The sequence below is a fragment of the Callorhinus ursinus genome, unplaced genomic scaffold (assembly GCF_003265705.2).
Source record: "Callorhinus ursinus isolate GAN/ISIS: 27379988/994484 unplaced genomic scaffold, GSC_fseal_2.0 scaffold34, whole genome shotgun sequence".
NCBI classification, from domain to species: Eukaryota; Metazoa; Chordata; class Mammalia; order Carnivora; family Otariidae; genus Callorhinus; species Callorhinus ursinus.
Window position 1 is genome coordinate 5,452,447 of NW_027397096.1, and position 23,099 is coordinate 5,475,545.

The window sequence follows — 23,099 nt, forward strand, 5'->3', positions numbered from 1 at the left end:
ACAATTGATTTGTTTCTGTCTTTTCTGATTTAAACAGTGCTATTCTAAACATCTCTCTACATTTATTTTAAATGGTCATGTTTTTCTTTCTTTGAGATATAAATCTAGATAACCTGAGCTCAGGCTCTAAACACCTTCAGTTGTTTGCTTTTAAAAATCTCTGTTCGGGGCGCCTGGGTGGCTCAGTCGTTAAGCATCTGCCTTCAGCCCAGGTCATGTTCCCAGGGTCCTGGCATCGAGCCCCGCATCGGGCTCCCTGCTCCACGGGAAGCCTGCTTCTCCCTCTCTCACTCCCCCAGCTTGTGTTCCCTCTCTCGCTGTGTCTCTCTCTGTCAAATAAATAAATAAAATCTTAAAAAAAAAAAAAAATCTCTGTTCATGAAGGAATTACTGGGCTTTTTTTTTAAAAAATGCAAATTCCTGGGCTTTACCCAGTGACCTTAGAGCAGGTATTCATCTTCAGTGACTTTAAAGCAGATACTCCTGGAGCCACATTTCAGGAAACATTGTTAAAATCTTAATTATCTTAGGTAAGTTGTATGGCACTTTTAAGTTTTGATTTCCTTGTTTTCCCACACTAGAATGTAAAATCCACCAGGGTGAATACTTTTTGTCCCTTTAGTTCACTGATTGATGTTCAGAGCCTAGAACCATGCCTGGCACATCAAAAACACATAAGTACTTGATAAGTAAAAGAATGAATGAATAAATCTGTAAAATGGAGCTAATATTGACTGCATAGGATTGCTTTACATTTAGTAATGTATCTAACATTATTGTATACTGCAGGCACTCAGTAAATATGAACTCTCTTTGTTTTCTTGAATTTTCAGTCATAGTATACAAAATGCCCCCTACAATTCAATGGATGGTCTTATTTAAAACAATAATTATAATTTTTTTCTTTTTTAAATTTTATTATATTTATATAAATATTATAATATATATATAATAATATAATTATTAATTATAAATATTATTTTATTATTATGGTATGTATTACCATACATCATTAATTTTTGATATAGTGATTCACACTTCATTGTTTTCGTATAAATAACACCCAGTGCTCCATGAATCATGGAGCACTGGGTGTTATACGAAAACAATGATTATAAATTTTAAGTCACCAGGATATAAATTGATAGTCATTTGTTTTTCATCATAATTCAAAGATATTTTGTCTTCTGTCATCTTATTATTTATATATGCTTGATTGTCTTACACTAATTTATTTGTAGTATCTTAAATGTTCTATGGTTTTCTGTAGTCATCTGAAAATAATTTCTCTCCATTTGAAAGGGTTACTTAATTTGACATAGCTATGAACACAATCAAAAACCAATAAGTAATCCTTTAAGGAAAGTTCCTGTGTGACCCCCATCAACCATATTCTGATTGTCTTCAATAGAGTCCAGAGGAAGTATTTATGGCAATCCGGAATCCTCTTGAATGGCACTGCAAGCAAATGGATCATTTTGTTGGACTCAATTTCAACTCTAACTTTAACTTCGCACTGGTTGGACACCTCTTAAAAGGTAGAGGCCTTGTGTCAGAATATTTTTTATGAAATGATATCAGGAAGCCAGAAGTAACTAAAATAATTTGTTATTTGAAATAAGTTGGCTCATATGTCTTACTTTTTTTTTTTTTTTTTAGATTATTTGAGAGAGAGCGAGCTCAAGGGGAGAGGGTGGGAGGGGAGGGGGAGAGAGAGAGAATCTCAAACAGACTTCCCGCTGAGCATGGAGCCCAGTGTGGGGCTCAATCCCACAAACCTGAGGTCATGACCTGAGTTGAAACCAGGAGTCGGACGCTCAACCAACTCAGCCACACAGGCACCCCTCATATATCTTACTTTAAATGCAGATATATCTGTCTTATTGAGCTATGTTTTATTCGGTATGTATTTTAATAGAGCCTAATCACTGTATCAAATATCAGATTTCCTTTAAAATGCAAAAGAGTTGATTCTTGAAATAATCCTAAATACCGGACTTTCTAATAGCTGTATTATTTATTAACACTAAGTATCTTTTTGAATATTTAAAATAAGACAGACTGCAAATCAATAAATGATGTTACATGGGTAACATGTTAGAATGTGATATCTTAGAGATTTGATCACAGATTTTCTTCAACTTGTTTCTAAGGTATTGTTGTTCAGCCGCATTGTAATATACCATAGCACCTCACCTTTCTGGCACCCCACCCTCACCCCTCCAAATTTCTGAATTGCTGATAGCAGTGGTCTCCTAGTCCTCAGAGCCAGCTCGTTCACTGCCTCTCCTGGCTTTACTCCCCATTGCTGACTTCACTGTATGCTAGCTTTGGTTTACTAACATGGAACTGGCATGGCCAGAGACTACAGTTAAGAGGAACAGTTCATAGTGGTAAGTCAGAGACAAAGGCAGTGGAGAGTAAAGCTTGGGATGAGGAGCTGGCATGAACCAGTAGTCTTAAGCAGCACTGGCTTTGGCCACGATTAGAGACTCAAGCTCTAGCTTGAGTCTGCAGTTTTGTAAATCAATGTAAATGATTCTTAGGCTCGAGGGATCATGGAGGTTCCCCAGTTTTTACCTGACAGATGTACATACACCCACTACTGTGAATGTAAACATTTGATTTCTTTACCTTATGAAATTTCTGCAAAAATATTAATAGTTTTAATCTCTAAAGTGAATAGGGATTGCTCAAAACATATTACACTTATGACAGGATACCAAAAAGAAGGGTTGCACGAGGCTGACAAAGTGCCGATTCTGTATTTCTAAGAGTACCAGATATTTTCAGAGTACAAATCCCCTACTTCAAAATGGAGTAGCACTGGGGCGCCAGGGTGGCTTGGTTGGTTAGGCATCTGCCTTCAGCTCAGGTCATGATCCCAGGTCCTGGGATCGAGCCCTGCATCGGGCTCCCTGCTCCACGGGGAGTCTGCTTCTCCCTCTCCCACTCTCCCAACCCACTGCCATTTGTGCTCTAGCTGATTCACTCTCTCACTCTCAAATGAATAAATAAAAAAATTTTTTTTGAAATGGAGTAGCACTAATCATTAAAGTCTGTCCAAAGATCAAGTTTACTCTCTGATCAAACCTATTCTTTGGGTTCTGAGAGCATATACATCCTACACTGTTAGATTTTTTCCTTCAATTAAAAAAAGAAAGAATTTTTAAGCAATAGACCCTATTTTCAAAAGCTATCTTAAGGTGACCTCAAATACCTAGATTTTTTTTTTTTTAAATCCCCGCACTGCTTTAGGGAATGGAATATCTGAAACTGCATCCATCTTTGCTTATTTTCCTCCCTTAGAGTTCCAGGGAATAGTATTTTCTTCTACATGTGTTTTGTACTTAATCTTTTATGTAATTAATTATTCATGTACTTATGTTTTACCTTCCCAAGTGGCTTTTCTCAGAAGGCAGGAGTTATCCCTTATGTTTCCTTTCCTTGCAGAGTTGCTAGTCAGTAAGAACTCAAGAAATACTTGTGAAAGAATGGATTAACTTCTTGTTTGTTTTTATTTTTTGTAGGGTACAGACATCCTTCACCTGCCATTGTTGCAAGAACAGTCAGAATTTTGCATACACTACTAACTCTGGTTAACAAACATAGAAACTGTGATAAATTTGAGGTGAACACACAGAGCGTGGCTTACTTAGCAGGTAAAGACACAAAGTAGACAAAATTAATCTTACCGCATCTCTATCTAAGGATTGCCAAAATGACACAGATGCCTGTCGGTCCTTCAGCTGGCTGCTTAGCAGGGTAAAGAGCTCACAATCTGGTCCTGTGGTGGTGGTTACAATTTTGAAAGTTTTGCCAAAACATTTTTCCTTATAAAAGAATTTGCATTAGAGTCTAAATGTATTCCCTTTGTCATCTTTGGTCCCTTTGGCACTGCGTGGTTCCCTATGTCATAAAGTCTGAAAACCTCAGCCTAGCATCCTGGGCCCTTCAGCCCCTCTCCTAATTCTGCTTTCTTTCCCTAAATTTTGTAAGCCCCATTTTTTATTAACTCTCCAGATGGATGGGCTAGTTTAAGCTCATCTACTTGCCTTTCTGCTTCTTTCATAGGCATTCCTCATGCCATTTGCTTTACCTAGAATGTCTGCCCGGCTTTGTGTTTCTCACTCAGCAACACTTAGCACTTATGTATAATACAGTTCTTGAATGTAGTTGTTCAGTGGAAAGTGCTGATTCCCAGTTTAGCAGACTACAGTTTGTGGCAACTTTTTTGTTTGAATCATTTGACCTTGGGCAAGTCATCTAACATGTCAGAGTATTTTTCCTTATCTTAAAAATGGACCTTATAGTACCTGTCCTGCCTACTTTCTGTATTTGTTGAGATTAAATGTACAGTAAAGCACTTGAGAAATAGAAGGTTCTTTTTTAAATCTCCATATATTTCATGTTTACATCTTCCAAAGCAGACCATGAATGCTTTAAGGTATGAAAGTCTGTCCTAAGTGGTTTATACCCTTCACACTCTCCAGGGCTCTTTATCTGCATGTCTAATAGCTATTATCCTCTTCAGGAGGTTGTAAGAAATGTATCCTGTTTTAAGTCACCCTTGGAATTTGTTAAATTTTCTAACCTTCCTTCTTTTTCCTTTTAGCCTTACTTACAGTGTCTGAGGAGGTTCGAAGTCGCTGTAGCCTAAAACATAGAAAGTCTCTTCTTCTTACTGATATTTCAATGGAAAATGTTCCTATGGATACATATCCCATTCATCATGGCGACCCTAGCTATAGGTCAGTGGCCTTCTTCTCCCGTGATTACATAATTATAATCAGGTTTCAGTTTTCCATGCTAGCAGAGGCAAGCAGCAACGGTAGTCCAAAAGGTAATATATAGGGGGAAAGATAATCTAGGAAGAGTATATAAATCAAAACCCTTCTTATAAATGTACAGTGTTCTATGTGGATTAGTAGTAGGACAGTTCCTCTAAGCTAATCATTCTGTTAACATTAGTTTGCCTCTTTTAAGCACAAACCAGTTGAGTAATGAAAAGAGATGATCTTGAAATCACTGGATTGCAAGAAAGGTCCTAGGAAAAACTCCCATGCAATATGAGCAACATCACATGCTAAATGACGGAAAGCTAAGCTGTACAGATTTGTGCAAAGATACGCATGCCACCACATTTGTTGCATTTACTTTTATCACACTAAAGTTATTTCAGAGTTTTCTAGAGTACACATTTAGATGATAAGATAGTCACATTATGTCCACTGCTGTATGTGGTCTTGGGTAGCATATTGTTCACTACAACATGGAGAAATTAAATGAAAATGTCATTATTTTGGAGACTCTCTATATTTTCAAATTAAACAAAAGTATCTAAGTTTCAGGTATAGTGTTAAACATAGGGAAATAATCTTGGATCTGTAAAGCTTATATCATTCAATTTATCAACATCCCACTTTTGGATTAAAAAGCCCTCCACAACTTCCCACTGAGATTTTAACAAAGTATGCAAAATACCTTTTCCAGGTATACTTGGTTTTCCATAGTCTTATTCTTCGGTCATTCCTTTGGTTATATTTCTTTGAGATATACCCTTCTTGTTATGAAAAGGAAAAAATGAATTTGCTTGTGTTCCCTTGTCAAAGTATAGTTGATTTTCTTGGTTTTTAAACCAAGAATATAGTTGCCTGTTTAGACTTGATTTCCCCAATTGAAAAATCAATGCAGTGCAATTCTGCTGTGCGTCGGTGAGTGCCTACTGTGTACAAGATTCATGGCAAGAAAGTAGGTGCTAAGGAGAAAAGTGCTAAAAGAGAACAGTGCTAATTTTTAAGAAAATTTCCCGAATAAATGAGAGAAAGAAGGAAGGAAGAAGGCAATTTCTTAGACATACAGTTTGTACCCTAAAGCCCTTTAAAGCACAGTTTTAAAATTAAGTGATTGCTATCATTGTGAAATAGGACAGCCAATTAAGAGGGGCAAACAGTGGTTGTCTTTGTCACCATGTCACTTAATTCTTCTCAATTGTTTAAATCTCTCAGGACACTAAAGGAGAACCAGCCGTGGTCATCTCCCAAAGGTTCTGAAGGGTACCTTGCGGCCACCTATCCAACTGTGGGCCAGACCAGTCCCCGAGCCAGGAAATCCATGAGTCTGGACATGGGGCAGCCTTCTCAGGCCAATACGAAGAAGTTGCTGGGTTAGTTTACCTAAATGATATACAGTTTTTTATACTTATTTTTTTTTAATGGTCAGATACTTTCACTCTTGTAGAATTATTTGAAGCTGTTCAAAATTATCAAAATTTCCCATTTTGATATAGCAAAGCTTTTGATGCCAATTATAAGAGAGTTTGATAGGTCAGTTAAGCCATATCAGTTAAGACAGAGGAATGAAAATGGGATCTTGAAACAACAGTTCTTTTCTGATTCTTCGATTAAATACTGTGGCTGTCCTTGTCCTTCTGTCTTGGCCAAGCAGCAGGGAAATGGGAATAGGAGAGACGTCAGCTACTCACGAGAAAGGAGGCATCTTGCTGCACTCAGGTGCAGGGCTTTAACAATTTATTTTCTCAAAAGTACCATCTGAGGGCAGACTACATCAATACGCTGTGAAGCTGTAATAATACTTTTTGCCATCTTTTCTTTTAAAAGACAATAAAGTCAGATTTTTTTGATTAGTGTATTTTTTTATCTCTATAAGAAGATATGATTCTTGAAAGTTAAGATTGCTCAGTTACATCAGCGTTTGTCAATGATAAGTACACCTAAAATTCTGTGAGATCCTTTCCCTTTATAAAAATTGGAAGTAAATAATGAGAGAGCTCACTGATCCCACCTCACCACAGAGGGAATGCAAAGGTGCTCTTAGGCAACTTTGGCTAAAGTTCTCATTGTTGCTAGAGTACATCGAGATCCATATATCGGTGACCAACACTATGAATGACTCAGTGGGTTTCAGTTATCCATACAAGCATATTTTTATATATCTTTGGGTATTGGGACAATGTCTCTGTTCATAAGGAAAGTAGTGAGCAATGAAGTGTGCAATAAATAACCTGCCAGTAAGCCATGAAAGAAACTGAAACCATGAATGTTAATCGCTGTTACTAGTCGCATAGGGTTTCTTTCTGTGTATGCTTTGTCACAAAATAGTCTTTTAGGAGTTTCCTGGTTACTTTGTATTTTGTAGTTATGGATTTTCATGCTAAGGAAGTTAGAAATGAAAAACTAACTTCAGACAGCATGTTCTATTGAATTCGTTCAGCCCATGTGCTAGATGAAAAAATTATGGTCTCTTCCCTGAAGAGCTCATAGTTTGGTGGCTAAGACTTATAATCAGCTGATTACAACAGCATCCGTAAGTGCCCTCAAAGTAGCATGTCTTGTTGAGGGGAACCCGAGGATCTGGGGAAATTAGGAAAAGCTGCAGAGAGGTGGTAACATTTGAACTGAGTCTTGAAGATTTAATACATGCTTGCCTGACAGACGCAGGATAAGGAAGGCGAGCATGAATAAAGAAAAGTCAGGAAAAGCACCTGTAGGAAACCAGGCTAGCAAAGGATTGGAAGTAGATTACAGGAGACTTTGTATGCCATGTTCAGAAGCTTAGCTGTCTGTCCAGCAGGGATCGTTAAGTAGGGAAGGAACATTACCAAATTGTGTTTTTAGGCAAGTTTTTCTGGCTCCAGCATGGAGAAATTGAAAAAGATGTTTGGCAAGGGGACCATATAAGAGATAGAGCATCCAAACAAGAGATGATGTGGACCTCCACTAAGGCAGGAACAATGAGAGAATGGAGAAGAGAAATCAGGTTTGGGGTGATGTGTGAGGTGTAGAGCAGATGGACTTAGTACAAGTCCCAATAATCCATTTTCGGTACTTTATATAGAGAAAGGGATTTCACGTAGAGTGATATATGCTAGAGAGACTCAAAGCCAAGTGGAGGTGCTACTGTACTACTTGCCATTTTTAAAGCATCTCTCAGGAGATCTATTATTTAGTACTTTTAGGCATACAAATATTGTTTTCAGAGAGTGAAGAGTTAAAATCAAACTTTGATCTTGCCTAGTTTGGAAAGTTTTCATATGTTAATGACTAATTCTTGCCATGAGCAGAATTTCTTAAATTGAAAAAAAAAAAAAAGCTGTTCAGACGTAGTTGATCTTTGCTACTGAACAGCCCATGCCCCTGTATTCATCATCAAATATTGTGCTTGATGGTGGAGCTTGGTTTACCTCCAGTGTAATGAATGTGATCTCAGTCTAAATTGGACCAATAAGATACATCCTGTCCTGAGATGCAAAGCCATGGGGCCAAAATTCCTTGACAAGATGGAGAACAAAGGAGAGAAACTCTGCCCCAGGGATATATTTGAGCTTTCTTTGGGTCCTTAAGTGAAAACTTAAAACACTTGATGTCCAAACATTTTCTTTTTAGTATAATCCTATTCACAGACACTGTGGTTAATAAACTGCCATATTCTGTAACTTTTGTTTATAGGAACAAGGAAAAGTTTTGATCACTTGATATCAGACACAAAGGCTCCTAAAAGGCAAGAAATGGAATCAGGGATCACAACACCCCCCAAAATGAGGAGAGTAGCAGAAACTGATTATGAAATGGGTGAGAAACAGAGTTAATAATTGATCTAGATCATTGAAAATAAGGTGGGAGAGCCATATTTGCTTTCCAGCCATTTCTTAGAATCTTTAGGATGAAATGTAGACGCATTTGCGCTTTTTCAGAAGATAAGTTATACAGTCCTTAAAATGCAAGTAATCCTGAAACCTGTATAAAAAGTAATCATATATATGATATACAGCATTTTGAACAGCCAGCTAGAACTTTTGTATAGGTGACTATTAATTCTGTATGTTTATGTTGCTGTTTTAAGTGCCTACTAAAAAGCTATTAAATTTTAGAAGTAACATTAAAATATGTTAGGTGAAGTGGTATTTAGTGTATATGTTCGGTTAATACAACTGATCGTCTTAATCCATATCTTACTGCAGAAACTCAGAGGATTTCCTCATCACAACAACACCCGCATTTACGCAAAGTTTCAGTGTCTGAATCAAATGTTCTCTTGGATGAAGAAGTACTTACTGATCCGAAGATCCAAGCACTTCTTCTTACTGTTCTGGTAAAGTTTTTGCCTTTTGGTAGTGGTGCGGGGGAGGGAGGTTGCCCTCAGGTTTGTATTCCAGTATACTCTTAGAAGGCCCTTAAATATTAAAAACATGAAAGGAAGATTGTCGTCTGCTTCTCACCAGAACATATAACAACTCAGCCACAACATAAAATGTGTTTTGTTGACTTTTTTGCCCTTTGGCAGGCTACGCTGGTAAAATACACCACAGATGAGTTTGATCAGCGAATTCTTTATGAGTACTTAGCAGAAGCCAGTGTTGTTTTCCCCAAGGTTTTTCCTGTCGTGTAAGTATCTCCTGTTTGTGTTTAACTTCTGTATCTGTCTGGAAGTCGTGTGTTTTATAAAAGCTTAGGAAAAGTATCATCCAGTAGTATTCACTGGTTGTGCAGAGGGGAATGTGAGACAGTATGATAGAGGTTTTAGCTTAGCGACACTGGGTTTAGTGGGGGCTAAGACTAGTTTTGGCCTCTTAGGGAAAACATTTTTTTATCTTGTCAATTTTCTTTTTTTTTTTAAAGATTTTATTTATTTTTTTGAGAGAGGAAGAAGGAACACGAGCAGGGGGAGAGACAGAGGGAGGCTCCCCATGGAGCAGCAAGCCCAATGCTGGACTCGATCCCAGGACCCTGAGATCATGACCTGAGTGAAGGCAGACGCTTAACTGACTACTGAGCCACCCAGGCGCCCCTCTTGCTGATTTTCTTCAGTGCTTCATCATAATGAGCATTGTTCATTTCCTCACTTAGGAGCAAACCATTAGACGCTCTATGAACCTGTTTTGGTTTCTTTTTTTTGGTAGAGCTTTTGTGTTTATCCACAGCTGAGTGAAAACAAAAAACTTTCGATATAGGAGATGAATTTTTATTCTCGCTTAAGAGCTAAGATCATATTACCCTCAAATTATTCAAATCTCAATAACCCAAAGAAGCTTGGGAAATCCTATTCCTGATCTAGGCCTTCTATGTGGTATCATTATTTCCTTATTTTTGTTTAATCTCACTTTAGAATTTCAGAATTTTATATATTTGGCTCTGGGTTATTTCTGTTAATGGAGCACGACCAGGTTAGACATAGTTAGTTTCCTCTTACTTTTGAATTAGATCACATATTCCACCCCTCCACACTAATTTTGCTTTCCTTAATCGATCTGATTCAGCATTTATTAAACATTGATTGATATTAAATTTAGTTTTAACTGCTTGGGCCCATACCAACAGTCAGCAGAAAGAAATGGTCCTAAAACATACCAAGTGACAGAAGCCAACCTTGTCTTGAGCAAACAGTCACCATATATAATTAAAAATGGCTATGTGACAGTACCAGTTGTTTGTTTTTACCATATTTTTTTGATGATTAAAAGTAACAAAAAAGGGGCACCTGGGTGGCTCAGTTGGTTAAGCGCTGGACTCTTGAGTTCTGCATCAGTCAGGCTCTTTGCTTGTCCCTCTCTCTCTGCTCCTCCCCCTGCGTGCTCTCGCTTGCGCGCACTCTCTCTCTCCCCCAAATAAATAAATAAATAAATAAATATTTAAAAAAAATAAAAACAACAAAAAAAGGACAGACCAAAAAAATAAATTCATACATTTATTTATACAAAATATGAAAAAACACCAGAAAGTAAAAAACAGTCCTCTCCCTTCATTTTTATCACATTGTACTGGGGAATATATGATGTTTTCCAATGTATATTTTCCATTTAATTTTCCTTTAAAATGTTCTCGTGTTTACTTTTTGTTTGTTTGTTTTTGTTTAGGCACAATTTGTTGGACTCTAAGATCAATACCCTGTTGTCATTGTGCCAAGATCCAAATTTGTTAAATCCAATTCATGGAATCGTGCAGAGTGTGGTGTACCATGAAGAATCCCCACCACAGTACCAAACATCTTACCTACAAAGTAAATCAGTGTCTCGGGAGGAGGATGATTGATGAACTTGCTAGCGTGTGCACTGTTACAGAATCACCAACTAAAGAATTCCTTATAAGGATTAGGGTTATTCATACTTCTCTCTCCATATGCCATTTTTTACTCTTTTCATTATATGTTCAATAAGTAACCGGCTTACAACTTCTTAAGATTTAATTATGGTTTTGTACTGCGTATATTTTATGAGTTTTAGTCTACTCTGACATTCATTCTGAAAAAGTATGTTTTCAATGTGTGTGAGGTTTTAATTTTTGTGATCAACCATATAACATTTAATTTCTGTTAAGATTAAAAGAGTGTTGTGCTTATTATAAGAATAACATTTGGTTTGTTGCAGGTTTTGGTTTTAATGGCTTGTGGCGGTTTGCAGGACCCTTTTCAAAGGTAAGAAAAATCTGTTTTTCTCCATTGATAAATTGAAAGTTTTTATTCATATTAGTGTGCCTGCTTTAAGAACATACAGTATGCTGAAACCCAGAATGATGATTTACGATAAACACATGCTATTTTTTATAAAATGTTTTCCACCACAAGATTCTTTCTAAGAGGCAGCACCTTTAATAGGTTTATATATCAGTTTTTACAAAAAAAACTCAGTTCAATTTATGCTTGACTTTTCGAAAGGGTGTGATAAACCTCTGTAAAGTTTTCTGCTCTCAGTGACTTGTGTGTTTGATGATCATAATGCATACACTTAAGTATCTTGTAATTAGGAAGGAGCATGACCTATGGTTAAAATCTACCTCATGACCCAAAACTAATATAATGTTATATGTCAATTAAATCTCAGGTTTAAAAAAAAAAATTTCCTCACGAAAACATTTTTCCTTCCAGCCTATTGGATTAGGTTCATTTTTATCCGGAATATATCCTTATTTGTTCATTTTTTTCTTTGATTGGCATTAGTTGATATAGTGCTACATAAATATGTTTTTAATTACTCCATGTATGGTCCCTCCAGATGGATTGAGATTCCTTGAAGGCAGGACTTCTGTTTCTTCCCCGCACAGTTCCTAGTGCAGTGTTTTACATACAGGGGTGCTAAGTCAAGGTGAATTATCTAAATCTTATTCTAGTTTTAAGAATTAGGTATTTAGTTTTTTATTTTGCTCAGTTATTACTGAATATCTCTTCATATGCAAAGGCTGTCATTTAAAAAATGGGCCTGAATTCCTAGAAATAAGTATATCTTGCAGGAAGGTTTGTAGTTTGACTGCCAGTAACCCTCTGCCCTTCGCAGTGCTCAGTTGGGCTCAGTCGGTTAAGTATCTAAATGGCAGCTGGTATGATGATCCTCTGCTCATTTTCTCTGTTTTGGAAAATTGATCTGACATCATTGCTGATGGTTTTATTGTCTCAGGATTAATTCAGTTTTTGCCTTTGCATGGCTTTCAGTAACTGCAGGTTCATCTGGAAGCTCTAGGTGTAAGCTGGAGAGTTCCCAGTTCTGAGTCCCATGGTAGTCTAGAAATACTATGCCGCCCCTTTTTTTAATGCTCTCTAGTACAAAAGAAGAAAAACAGTAAATTAAGCCCAAAACAAAAATTGAGTTAATCTTTTTTGGCTTCAAAGGGGATTTACAGAAAAAAAGAATGGAGCTAAAATAATTTCCTATTTTCCATTACAGCAAACACAAATCCCAGACTATGCTGAGCTTATTGTTAAGTTTCTTGATGCCTTGATTGACACGTATTTGCCTGGAATTGATGAAGAAACCAGTGAGGAGTCCCTCCTGACACCCACTTCTCCTTATCCTCCTGCAGTGCAGAGCCAGCTTAGTATTACTGCTAACCTTAACCTTTCTAATTCCATGACCTCACTTGCAACTTCCCAGCATTCCCCAGGTTAGTAAATGTAATCTTTATATAAATTTGAGCAATAATATTAATATACCAACATCAGGAATTCCCTTGTTATCAGGTTATAGTAGATTTTGCTCCTTTTTATCATGAGGTTCATCTTACATTTCTTCTTTACCTTATGGCTGACTTGAATTTTGTTATTCTATAAAGCTTTCTACTTTCAAACAGTTATTCATAAGATAGTGAAATGTTTAGAGTGTTGACATAGTGTTCTAAGGTTGATAAGTTTTTAGAGTTTCGGCAGGAAGAGCAGCCTCTAAGGTACCTTACCCTGTAAGTGAAGAGAATTAGAATTCCCTTACTAGATACACTAGCCTTGCGCTAAGGGCTTCTATGTCTATGATACAGCACACTATCCAAAAAGTACACAAATTATGGTAGTACCCCATGTCCCTGTTGCCAGCAACAACTCAACCATCCAGACACCAACCTGAAAATCTAGGAAAATCAACAACCAGAGGAACGTCATCTCAAGAAATAACATCTTAAAGCACATAAGTGTATTCCTTACCACGGAGTCACTCTTAGCTCCACATGGGAGAAGTATGCCAATGCAACATGCAGCTAAGAGGTAGATACACTGAGAAATAATAGCTAATAGCCTGAGTAGGGCTGAGGTACACAAGATCGCAGAAATGGCAACCTGTAGGCTTCTGGGCTCATTCAGCGTCACAGTGAATGGTTTCCTACAACTCTGGTTGACCCTTAAAGGTGTTATTCATTGCAGAGCTGACGCCATTGTATGTGACGATGACAGTGGGTAGTGAGGGAAAACTTCCATGTGGTCGTGTTTTCCATTCAGAATGATACCCTTCTAAAATGGTGAAAATTTTAAAAAGGTTTTGTGTTTAAAGTTCCATTATCTGAAAATTTTACTCATGAGGCACCGATGAATAGTTACTGTACATCTTTCTGTTCTAGGTGTTAGCATGGGTTTTCTTTTTAAAAGTCTAGTGATGTATTACAACTATTTTGTGATGTTCAAGACACATAAATAGAATCACCGGTTTATAATCCCAATTTTGTATGAATATTGAAACATAGTTTTGAAGGCCTGAAGAACTTGGCAAATATAATATCCAATTCATATTGCTTACGATTGTATTAAAATAACTCTGTTCATCTGTTAAGCTTTCATCAACAACAAAGCTTTGGTCAGCAGAGGAAACAGATTGTTTGGTCCAGCATTTATTTATCAATCCCCTTATCACACCTAGTCAGATTCTTTTTTTCCTCCAAGAAATAAGAGAAATCTGGCCAGTGTTTCTTCTGCATATAACCATGTTCATTTTCCCTCTGTCACTTACTCCCTAAGACAGTGTTTCTCCAACTGTGATCCCAGACCAGCATCAGCATCATTTGGGAGCTTACTAGAATGCAGATACTAGAGCCCCAGCCCAGACCTCCTGCATAAGAAACTCCACGAGTGGGGTCTAGCCAGTAGTCTGTTTTAATAAACGCTCCAGGTGATTCTTACACATACTAGAGTGTGAGAAGCACTGCCCAAGAGTATGCCTGTGATCCTGCCCCATTATCAGCATTTCAACCATTAAAGCCAAGGAAAAACTTAAAATGTACTTTCTTCTAGATATTGCAGCCACTGAACTCTTCCCCACCCCACCCCACCCCACCCCCGCCTCCAAATCTTGGCATTTTGGAGCTAAGGAGGACTGTAGAGATCGTTTAGTTCTAGGCTCACCGTGTCGAGTGTGATGGGGAAACTGGGGTTTAGAAGAGCTAATGTAATTGCTTTATCACATAGTCCTTATCCAGAACTGGGGCCAGTGCTCTTTCTACAACAGTCATCGCCTTCCATATCTGTGATCTGTCCATCAGCTTTCTTCCCTCCCTTTGTGTCCCTGTTTCTTTCATTTATTTGTTTATGCATTGCTGTCTCATTACTTCCATCTGCCTTACCCTAAGTCCACCACTCCTTTTTTCCACAGAGCTCTCTGTTTTCTGCATTACTTGTTCTTTATAATGTTAATGACAATTAGAAAATTCATAGGCTCTGTCTGTATTTGCCCCTCTTGTTTTTAAAGTTTGGTTTATTTTAATCAAACTTTTGCCTCTTGGGCGACTAACGTGGTGTTAAACCTGTCAAAATGATTGTTTTTATATTAACTTTTTTTTTTTTTTTAATACCCAGACTAATTGTTAGGGAGATTTCTGTCCATCTTTGCCCACTAACGGAGACCATAAAATAACCAGGTTGAAAACAAAGGTAGCAGTGCAGGTCCCCTTGTTAGTTGATTAATTGCTTATATCCTGTGTTGGTTGTTTAAAAAAAGAGTCCTATCCTGTGACCTCTAATTTAGAATTTCTAAAAATCAGAAAATAGTCTATGTGGTTTTGGTTACAGTTTTAAACCAATTGGGCCACTTCTAGTAGTTCTTCAGATGGCTGCTTGAATAGACACCACAGCCTGGAAGCCTTTGACTATTCTCAGAGGAAACTGAAGCTTTAAAAGCAGTAGAATTAATTAAGTAGAATCATAGTGTTCAGCATTTCCTGGTTCTGAACTGCAAATTGTGTGTCCTCGGTTTGCCAGATTATTTTACTACATGTTTTTGGAAAAAGGGTTTATCTTTTCAACAGTGATTTCAGTCTGCTATGAAACAAACCCATTTGTATCTCTAAATTGTGGGCTTGTTTCCATGAAAGGATCCTGATTTATCTATATATCTAATTACTGTGCTTTTGCCATTTGCTATTATAGAATACCTCTTTAGAGTTAATACTTCATTTGTAATTAGGTATACTGCTTTATATCTTTAGCTACATGTAATCTTATATTCCTAGCTCCTCAGTTCTTTATGGAGCTGAGTTTGCTGATATCAAAGGGCGGAAGGAAGTGATGAATCTTATTCAGATTCTCAACTCAGCCTAGCATTTCAACTTTGCTGTTTGGCTGTATAAAAATCAAAATAGGTCCCTGTCTCCACTCCCATCAGCCAAGTCCCAAGCAGAAGTATTTATTTAATTACTTATTGCTTATTTATTTTTAAAGATATTTATTTAGAAAGCACACAAGCATGGGGCAGGGGCAGAAGCAGAGGGAGCGAGAAAGCAGACCCTGAGCTGAGTGCAGAGCCCGACGCAGGGCCTCCATCCTATGACCTCGAGACCTAGACCCGAGCCAAAACCAGGAGTAAGACGCCTGCCCAACAAACTGAGCCACCCAGGTACCCCCCCCCCCCGGCAAGCAGAAGTATTTAAGGAAATTTCAGGGACACCTGGGTGCCTTAGTTGGTTAAGCATCTACCTTTGGCTCAGGTCTTGATCCCAGGGTCCTGGGATTGAGCCCTGTGTTGGGCTCCCTGCTCAGTGGGAAGCCTGCTTCTCCCTCTGGCTCTCCCCATACCCCACCCCCACTTGGGCTCTCTCTCGCTCACTTTCTCTCTCTCTCAAATAAATAAATAAAATCTTTTAAAAAAGAAAGAAAGGAATTTCATGTTACTCCCTGAAGTGGAGCACAGATGGGGCTTGCCGTCAGATTACCCAACGTTAATCTGTGCCCAGTCTCCCGAGCTTCAAGCGGGTGAAAGCTCTGTTGCCCTATGTCAAAAAGCAAAAGTCACTGATCTGCATAGAGCACAACTCTGCTGCGGACTTTCCTTGTCAATGCAAGACTTTGTTTACTAGGTCTTTGGTACATAGCAGGATCAGCCACTGAGCTGTATTTTCTTTTTGGTCACCAACCAGCATTCTGTGCTGTCAAATCAGCTAGATAAGAAAGAGATTCATGAACTCCCTCCCACTCCCAAGCATTAAACCTTACTTAAATAATGTAGTACTTTATTTTTGGGGGGGTAATTCATCAGCCACCAGCTTTTGAGGAAGTGTTGGTCACTTATTTACATAAAGCAATTGTCTCTGAAAATGCATTCTTCTTGACAAATTATCCTAGCTCACTTGTCTATCCCCTTAGCACAAGGAGGATTGTTTTCTAAATCTGTATTTTAAAATGTGTAAATGACTGTCTTCTGACTCCCTCCCTAGTTGAAATTGAACTTGGCATCGGTGGGGCTGTCAGTGGAATTCAGTGCATGTAAAATTGTATTAACCTTTTAGCCAAATGAACATAAAACTCTGCCTCTTCAGATTTTCCCAAATGTCACTAAGAGAACCCTGAAGAGAATCCATAAAATTTACTCTCTCAGAATATTCCGAATTGATTTTGTAGTCCCCTGTTAGGTCCAGGGTGGCTGAGCTGGACATGAATGGAAAAACCAGGATTAGAGCTAGAAAAACCAGGCTATCCACTTAAAAATACTGTGTGTTATGGGGCTCTCTTTTGCTTAAGGCCAAGCCATGAGTGGTCCTCTTAGGTAATGAGCAAGGAAGCCTTTTTAAAGCCATCATTCTGAATGCTTTATAACCTCACGTGCAGTCTCCCTGCATCCTCTTTACATGTTAAAGAGCAAGTATACTAGAAATAGAAATCCAGCTGGAATTATATGGACTTAGTACTCATTAGGAAATTAAATAGATCCACTTCCAATGTATTAAATTTTAATTTATACTGCCAAGGTCTCCTAATGTTTTTCACACTGTAATTTAATTCAATAAACATTTGAACACCCATTTTGTAGGTGTACATTGGGTAATCTGGGACACTTAAAGATGAGAGAGACCCTGGTCACCAAAGACTTGACAGTTTTTGCCTATGGATCTCAGTATTGGGTTTTGAGCTAAAGTTTTTACTTCCTTCTAACAAATTCTACGTGTATGCAAGTTCTTTGATTTAAGTGCAAAAATAATACTACTGTGCTCTGTAGAAAATAACCAGAATTCCACTTATTTATCCTACAGAGATTCACTGTTTACTATATGCAAGGAACTCTTTTAGACCTAGGCAAGCAGGGGAGCGAGTAGCACATGATACCTGCCCGCAGATGGATTTCAGGGTAGGAGGGTAAAGTGTACACAAACAACTATGACCTCCTTTGTGGGGCTTGTTATGTTGTACTTCGTACTATAGAATATTCTGATGGCTCAGAGGGACATTTGTTTGGAAAACTCAGATAACAGTTTTGACAAAACTTTTATAACATATTTTTGACCTCAAGAAAATGTGAGGTGTGTGTTATAATTTTTTGAACAAAACAACTATGTGATCTATTTTAAATGTTTTTTACTAGGGGAAAAAAAATCTTTTCCCCCTTTCATCAGCTTATTTTACTGTTAGTATTGGAGGATGAATTTTTTAGAGCAAAAACCTGTTCATTCGAGGGGTTTGTTTTGTTTTGTTTTTTTATAGTTCACCTCTTCCACTTTATTTTGGGACTGTATCCAAGCCTGTCAGTTATTCTGTCACTTTGCTTCTTAAACGTAGACCTTTCCCCTGGAAAGCTGGGTGGATCAGCTGGGAGTGCGGACAGCTATGTGTACAGTGCGTCAAAACCATTCCTACTGAGCTCTGAGTCAGTAGCACTCCTGATATGTTCACCAGGTTTCAGATGTCTCCCTCTTAGAAGACACTTAAAGGCCTCTCTTTTGAGACTACGTAAAATCTCTGAAACAATTTTAATGTTTTGGGGAACTTCATATGGTATCCCCAGACCTTTATTTGGTATTAATTTTTTCCATCTTTTTCTGTGTTATTACTACCCTGTATTTAAGGAAGAAAAATAATTTTTTTTAAAGATTTTATTTATTTTTTGACAGAGACAGCGAGAGAGGGAATACAAGCAGGGGGAGTGGGAGAGGGAGAAGCAGGCTTCTCGCTGAGCAGGGAGCCCGATGCGGGGCTCCATCCCAGGACCCTGGGATCATGACCCCAGCCAAAGGCAGATGCTTAATGACTGAGCCACCCAGGGAAAAAAATAATTTTAAACTGAGCAATTGCTTGGTGTAATTTCTGCTAATGTTTCATTTCATTTTTTAGTTTTAATTCTTGACTTAAAATTCTTAATTCTAAAGAAGGTGGTAAAAACATCTATCTGTAAAATTGTAAGTTCTAACATTTATTTACAGAGTATAATATTTAGGAAATTAATGGTCAGAGTTCAAGAATTCAAAACAGATTTCTTCCAAAAACCAGGGAACTTAGTAATTGTCCAATATCTACTCGTATTTCACCCTTTTAAAAAACTTGTGGACATCACTCACTTTTGTTTTTCCTTCCATTCTGTGTCTGTGAAGCTTCTCTGCCTTGCTCTAAGTCAGCAGTTTTCATGCAGCTGTTCCCTCATCAAGGTACACTTTCCTTCCGTCATCTCTGCACGAAATGCCGCTTTACCCTGTGCTCATCCCAGGCACATGGCATGAGACTTCATTCACTGATCCCTGTCAGCACAGTTTGGCTTAGCACCTGAGGCACTTGTAAAACCACCGCTTTAAGGTCTGGTGCTCACTGGCCCTGTAGGGCCGTGCATCCTGCGTCCGTGAATGAGCTGATTCCACTGCCCCGTGAACACTGAACATGCAGTCCCAGCCCCAGGCACACACAAGCCGATGAACAGGAAACCCCAGGGAGAGTTAATAGAGAAAGCAGGATATGTGCTTTGAGGAAGAATTTTAGCTTAGGAAATACTTGTTTTCCCCCAATATAAATCCAATCCCAATATTTCCTTAGAAATTAAAGCTGGCTATGTACTCTATCACCTATGTTTAAAAAAGGAATATGGTCTTTAGTTAGCTCTAAGGACTAAGAAGAAAAAAATGCGGTACACTTCTATCTAATTTATAAAAGCTGCCTTATCTTCTTTTAGTCTTCTGTGACTATTATACAAAAAGATTAGACCAAATACAAAAAGAAGTATTGGCAACTGATGAAAGTACATTAAAAGTTTTGTTAATTCTTATAGTTACGGTTTTGTATATCTAGCTTAAAATACAAATATTTCTAAGTACATATTTAACATGTCTCCATGAAGGTATTTACTGTACCACAAGAATAAGAAGCTATAGTTACCTTTTCTTCTAAGATTTATTATATTTTGTGCTTGTTCACATTAGCTTAGGTACACATTCTAGTGTGAAATTCAAGTCCTGTGCATTTGTTCTAATACTCCTTTCAGTATGTCACTTCTTTTTTATTTCAGGTATTAGGAGCATCTTGATTTGTGTAGTAATTATTTTACCTATGTGCAGAAGGTCTTCACATGGATTATCTTATCTGAATGCTCTAACAACCCTTTGAAATAGGCACATCTACTCTTATCTTTATTGACAGATTAGGAACTAAAACCAAATTAGGGTCTGATCCCACTAAGACTCCAACCTGGGTCTTCTGACGCGTTTGCATCATTGTACGTCACAAATGAGCGCTCTGGTTTCCCTTCCTCATATATGTCCTAAGACTTTTCTGACAGGTTTGCCATAGTATAGTTGTAATCAACTAAGCAATGCAGAGTCAGGTAACCTACCAGCGCTCCCGTGCAGGTAGTGTGAGATTTGAGTTATTCGTCTTTTATTTTTGTTGTGTGACTTCTCACAAGTCACCTAACCCATTTTTCTTCAGCTTCTCAAGAAGTGAAAGAGATTCCATCCTTTTATTATTTCATGAAAGTATTAGGTTCCAGTTTGGGAAAGGCATTTTGGTGCTTAAAAATTAGGTGAATTTTTAAAATGAAGTGGTTTATTATTCATCAGGCTGGAACTATCCCTAGTTGTCAAAATAAATAAACTTTGATACCTGCCTTCAAGGAACTCATGTTCGAGCAGAGGAGATAGACATACAACTTCAATTAACTAGCATGCACTCTAATCATTTTTCCCACTTGATTTACTAAATTCTGGCCAATAACACCTTTTATTTAGGATTTTCTTATCATGAACCACCACAGTTCATTGAAGCATAATGCTTATTAATGCACCACTGTAGAAAATTTCAGCTTCTTCTGTCCTGCATGTTTGTAACTGGCTGCACGTTTGACCACAGCCTCTGTGGGAGAACTTAAACTAGGAAATCAGGACCACAGAAGTTTTTACCTTTGTTTCATTTAGGTAGTGGCCTTGGGGTTTCCATCACCTCATGGGTTTTTTTGCTTTTGTGCCTACTGAGGGTCAGAAGGGTGAGCCAGTACTTAGGGGCCTAAGAGAGACCAGAGTACAAAGCCTCAGAGAGGCAACACCAGGGTCTGCTCCCTAATTTAAATGATAGCCCTTACCAGTGCAGGGTGGATTCTGTCTGCCTTTGAGCAGTCTGGCTGACCATCTGAGAGTTCTTCCTGTGGAATGCTAAGACCAGATCCTTCACTAGTGTCTTAGAGAGGTTTCTAGATTTCACCGTAGAGGGCAAGAAGAAGGACTGCTGCCAGAATTCTCAAACATGATAGTTATGCTTGGAAACAGAAATGGCAGAACTGGACACTATGATTGCTGCTTCTTACTAACTTGGCTTCTCCAAGATGCTGTACCTCAGCATAAATACAATGCATTTTTAATAGATTTTTTTTCTTAAAAATGACCCTCCACAATGTTTTTGTCAGCTTCTCCTTTGATCTTTAGAGTAAAACAGCTTTGCTGTGATGTTGGGAATCAGTTATGCCACATTTACCTGTGTGTGGTTAATAGAGTTGGGTCACTGCATAGGGAGAAAACACACATACAAAAACAAGAATTGAGATGAAAATTAATTTGAGCGTGGAAGTAGGACATCAGCCTCTCACATAGCATAGAAGCGTTTGGCTGTGAGCGAGGGGCCTAAGTCAGTGATACTCTTAACATTTTTTACCAAAAGGAACACGTGCTCATTAGGAAAACAATAGAAAATACAGAAGAATAGAAGAAAAAAATCACCCATGATCCCACTGCTCTAAGATAATCACTGTTTATTAACATTTTAGTACATCTTCTTCTGGTGTCTTTTCTTTACATAGTAGAGATCCTCGTATGTGTAAAGCTTTATACCTTGCTTTCTATCCTTAACATTTAACAGGAAATAAATAAGGCTTTTAAAATTTTATTTAGAGGTCTGAAGGTTATTTACTTAACAGAAAATAGAATATCCTTAGTATTTCTTTGAAGAAATCTTCACCATAGTGACTTAATCTATGTGACCCCAACTTCTGTAACTTTAATTCTTAAGAATATCAGCAGGCAACAGGCCCTTGTCCTCAAACGAAAGCATTGCCACCTTGCAGCGTAATGACTGCTTTCTCCCCCGAGGGAGCGGAGTCTCATGGTGGCAAGGCCATGTCACAGGTGGGCACACAAGAACAAGCCCCAGCGTGGCAGTTTGCTGGCACAGAGCCACAGTCCCTCCTCGTAGTGGGCCATACTGGGCGCCTCCTGATGGCTGTCTTCTAGTTGTTTCAAACCCTTGTCTTTTTAGAGAACCCACATATGGAACTGTGGGCTTGAACTTGTAGGCCACATGCAGATTTAAGGAAATGGAAAGTCAGATGCACTAAGTTCATGATAATTTCAGATGGAGGAAGCTAAAAAAAAATTTTTTTTCTTTTCCACTCAAAATGTGGCACGACACCCTGGAGATCAGGGCTTGCATGCTTTGGGGCTCTGAATTACAACAGTGATCACATTTAAAAATGGAAGCATTCAGTTCAACCAATATTTACTGAAAAAGATACCAACTAGATCTTACCAGAAAATGAAAATGAATAATAAATGATCTTTGCTTTTCTAGGTGCTTTTACTCTCATGTAGGAAATAAGATGTATACACAAGTTGTAGTAGCAGAGGCGGAATGTAAGAAATGTAAGTGCCACTGAGAAGCAGGGAGAGAGAGGGGGAGACAGTAGCTCTGGCAGGACACAGCATAATGCATCGATGGAGATGAGGAAAAAAATGGGTCGAATTTATCTTGTGGAGACAGGCAAGGCAACGGAGAGAGCCTGCACAAACACGCACTGCAGGGTTCAGGGCACGCTGGAGGTGATGAGCAGCCTCCTTTCAATTTTGTTATTTTTCTTAAAAAATCACTCTGGAGAAGATGCAAATAAATAGGCAGAAGAGAATAAAAATCATCCAGAGTTCTGTTAACCAGAGAAAAGTTCTTTGACCATTGTGGTGTCCTTCCTTCCATTCATCTTTCCACACATATGATTGGAATAGAAGAGATTTGAGATGGCGGCCCACTGTGCTTGGCTTCTCAAGAGGTGTGGTGGGCGTTGTTCAACCGCATCCAGACCCCTAGCCCAGTGCACTTTTTCATAGAGAAGCACTAACAAATTCCCAATGTTCCTTTGATAAGTTTCAGACAGCAAACCTTTATTGAGCCTA

General features: G+C 38.2%; 1 protein-coding gene across 8 annotated transcripts in view; it reads left to right on the forward strand.

The window, feature by feature from the left end:
• Positions 1-23,099, forward strand: part of NF1 (neurofibromin 1) — a 276,874-nt gene that overhangs the window by 248,527 nt on the left and 5,248 nt on the right. For 7 of the 8 annotated variants that reach the window (XR_012374424.1, XM_073879374.1, XM_073879377.1 and 4 more), the window contains 10 exons: positions 1,412-1,538; positions 3,531-3,662; positions 4,616-4,751; positions 6,009-6,166; positions 8,469-8,591; positions 8,981-9,111; positions 9,304-9,404; positions 10,874-11,016; positions 11,384-11,430; positions 12,674-12,890. Coding sequence is in view for 7 of the 8 variants with exons in the window: in XM_073879374.1 (XP_073735475.1) it covers positions 1,412-1,538; positions 3,531-3,662; positions 4,616-4,751; positions 6,009-6,166; positions 8,469-8,591; positions 8,981-9,111; positions 9,304-9,404; positions 10,874-11,016; positions 11,384-11,430; positions 12,674-12,890 (1,315 nt within the window). In the remaining variant the exon portion in view is untranslated. The remainder of the gene's footprint in view (positions 1-1,411; positions 1,539-3,530; positions 3,663-4,615; positions 4,752-6,008; positions 6,167-8,468; positions 8,592-8,980; positions 9,112-9,303; positions 9,405-10,873; positions 11,017-11,383; positions 11,431-12,673; positions 12,891-23,099) is intronic. The other variant, XM_073879379.1, reaches the window with a different exon arrangement.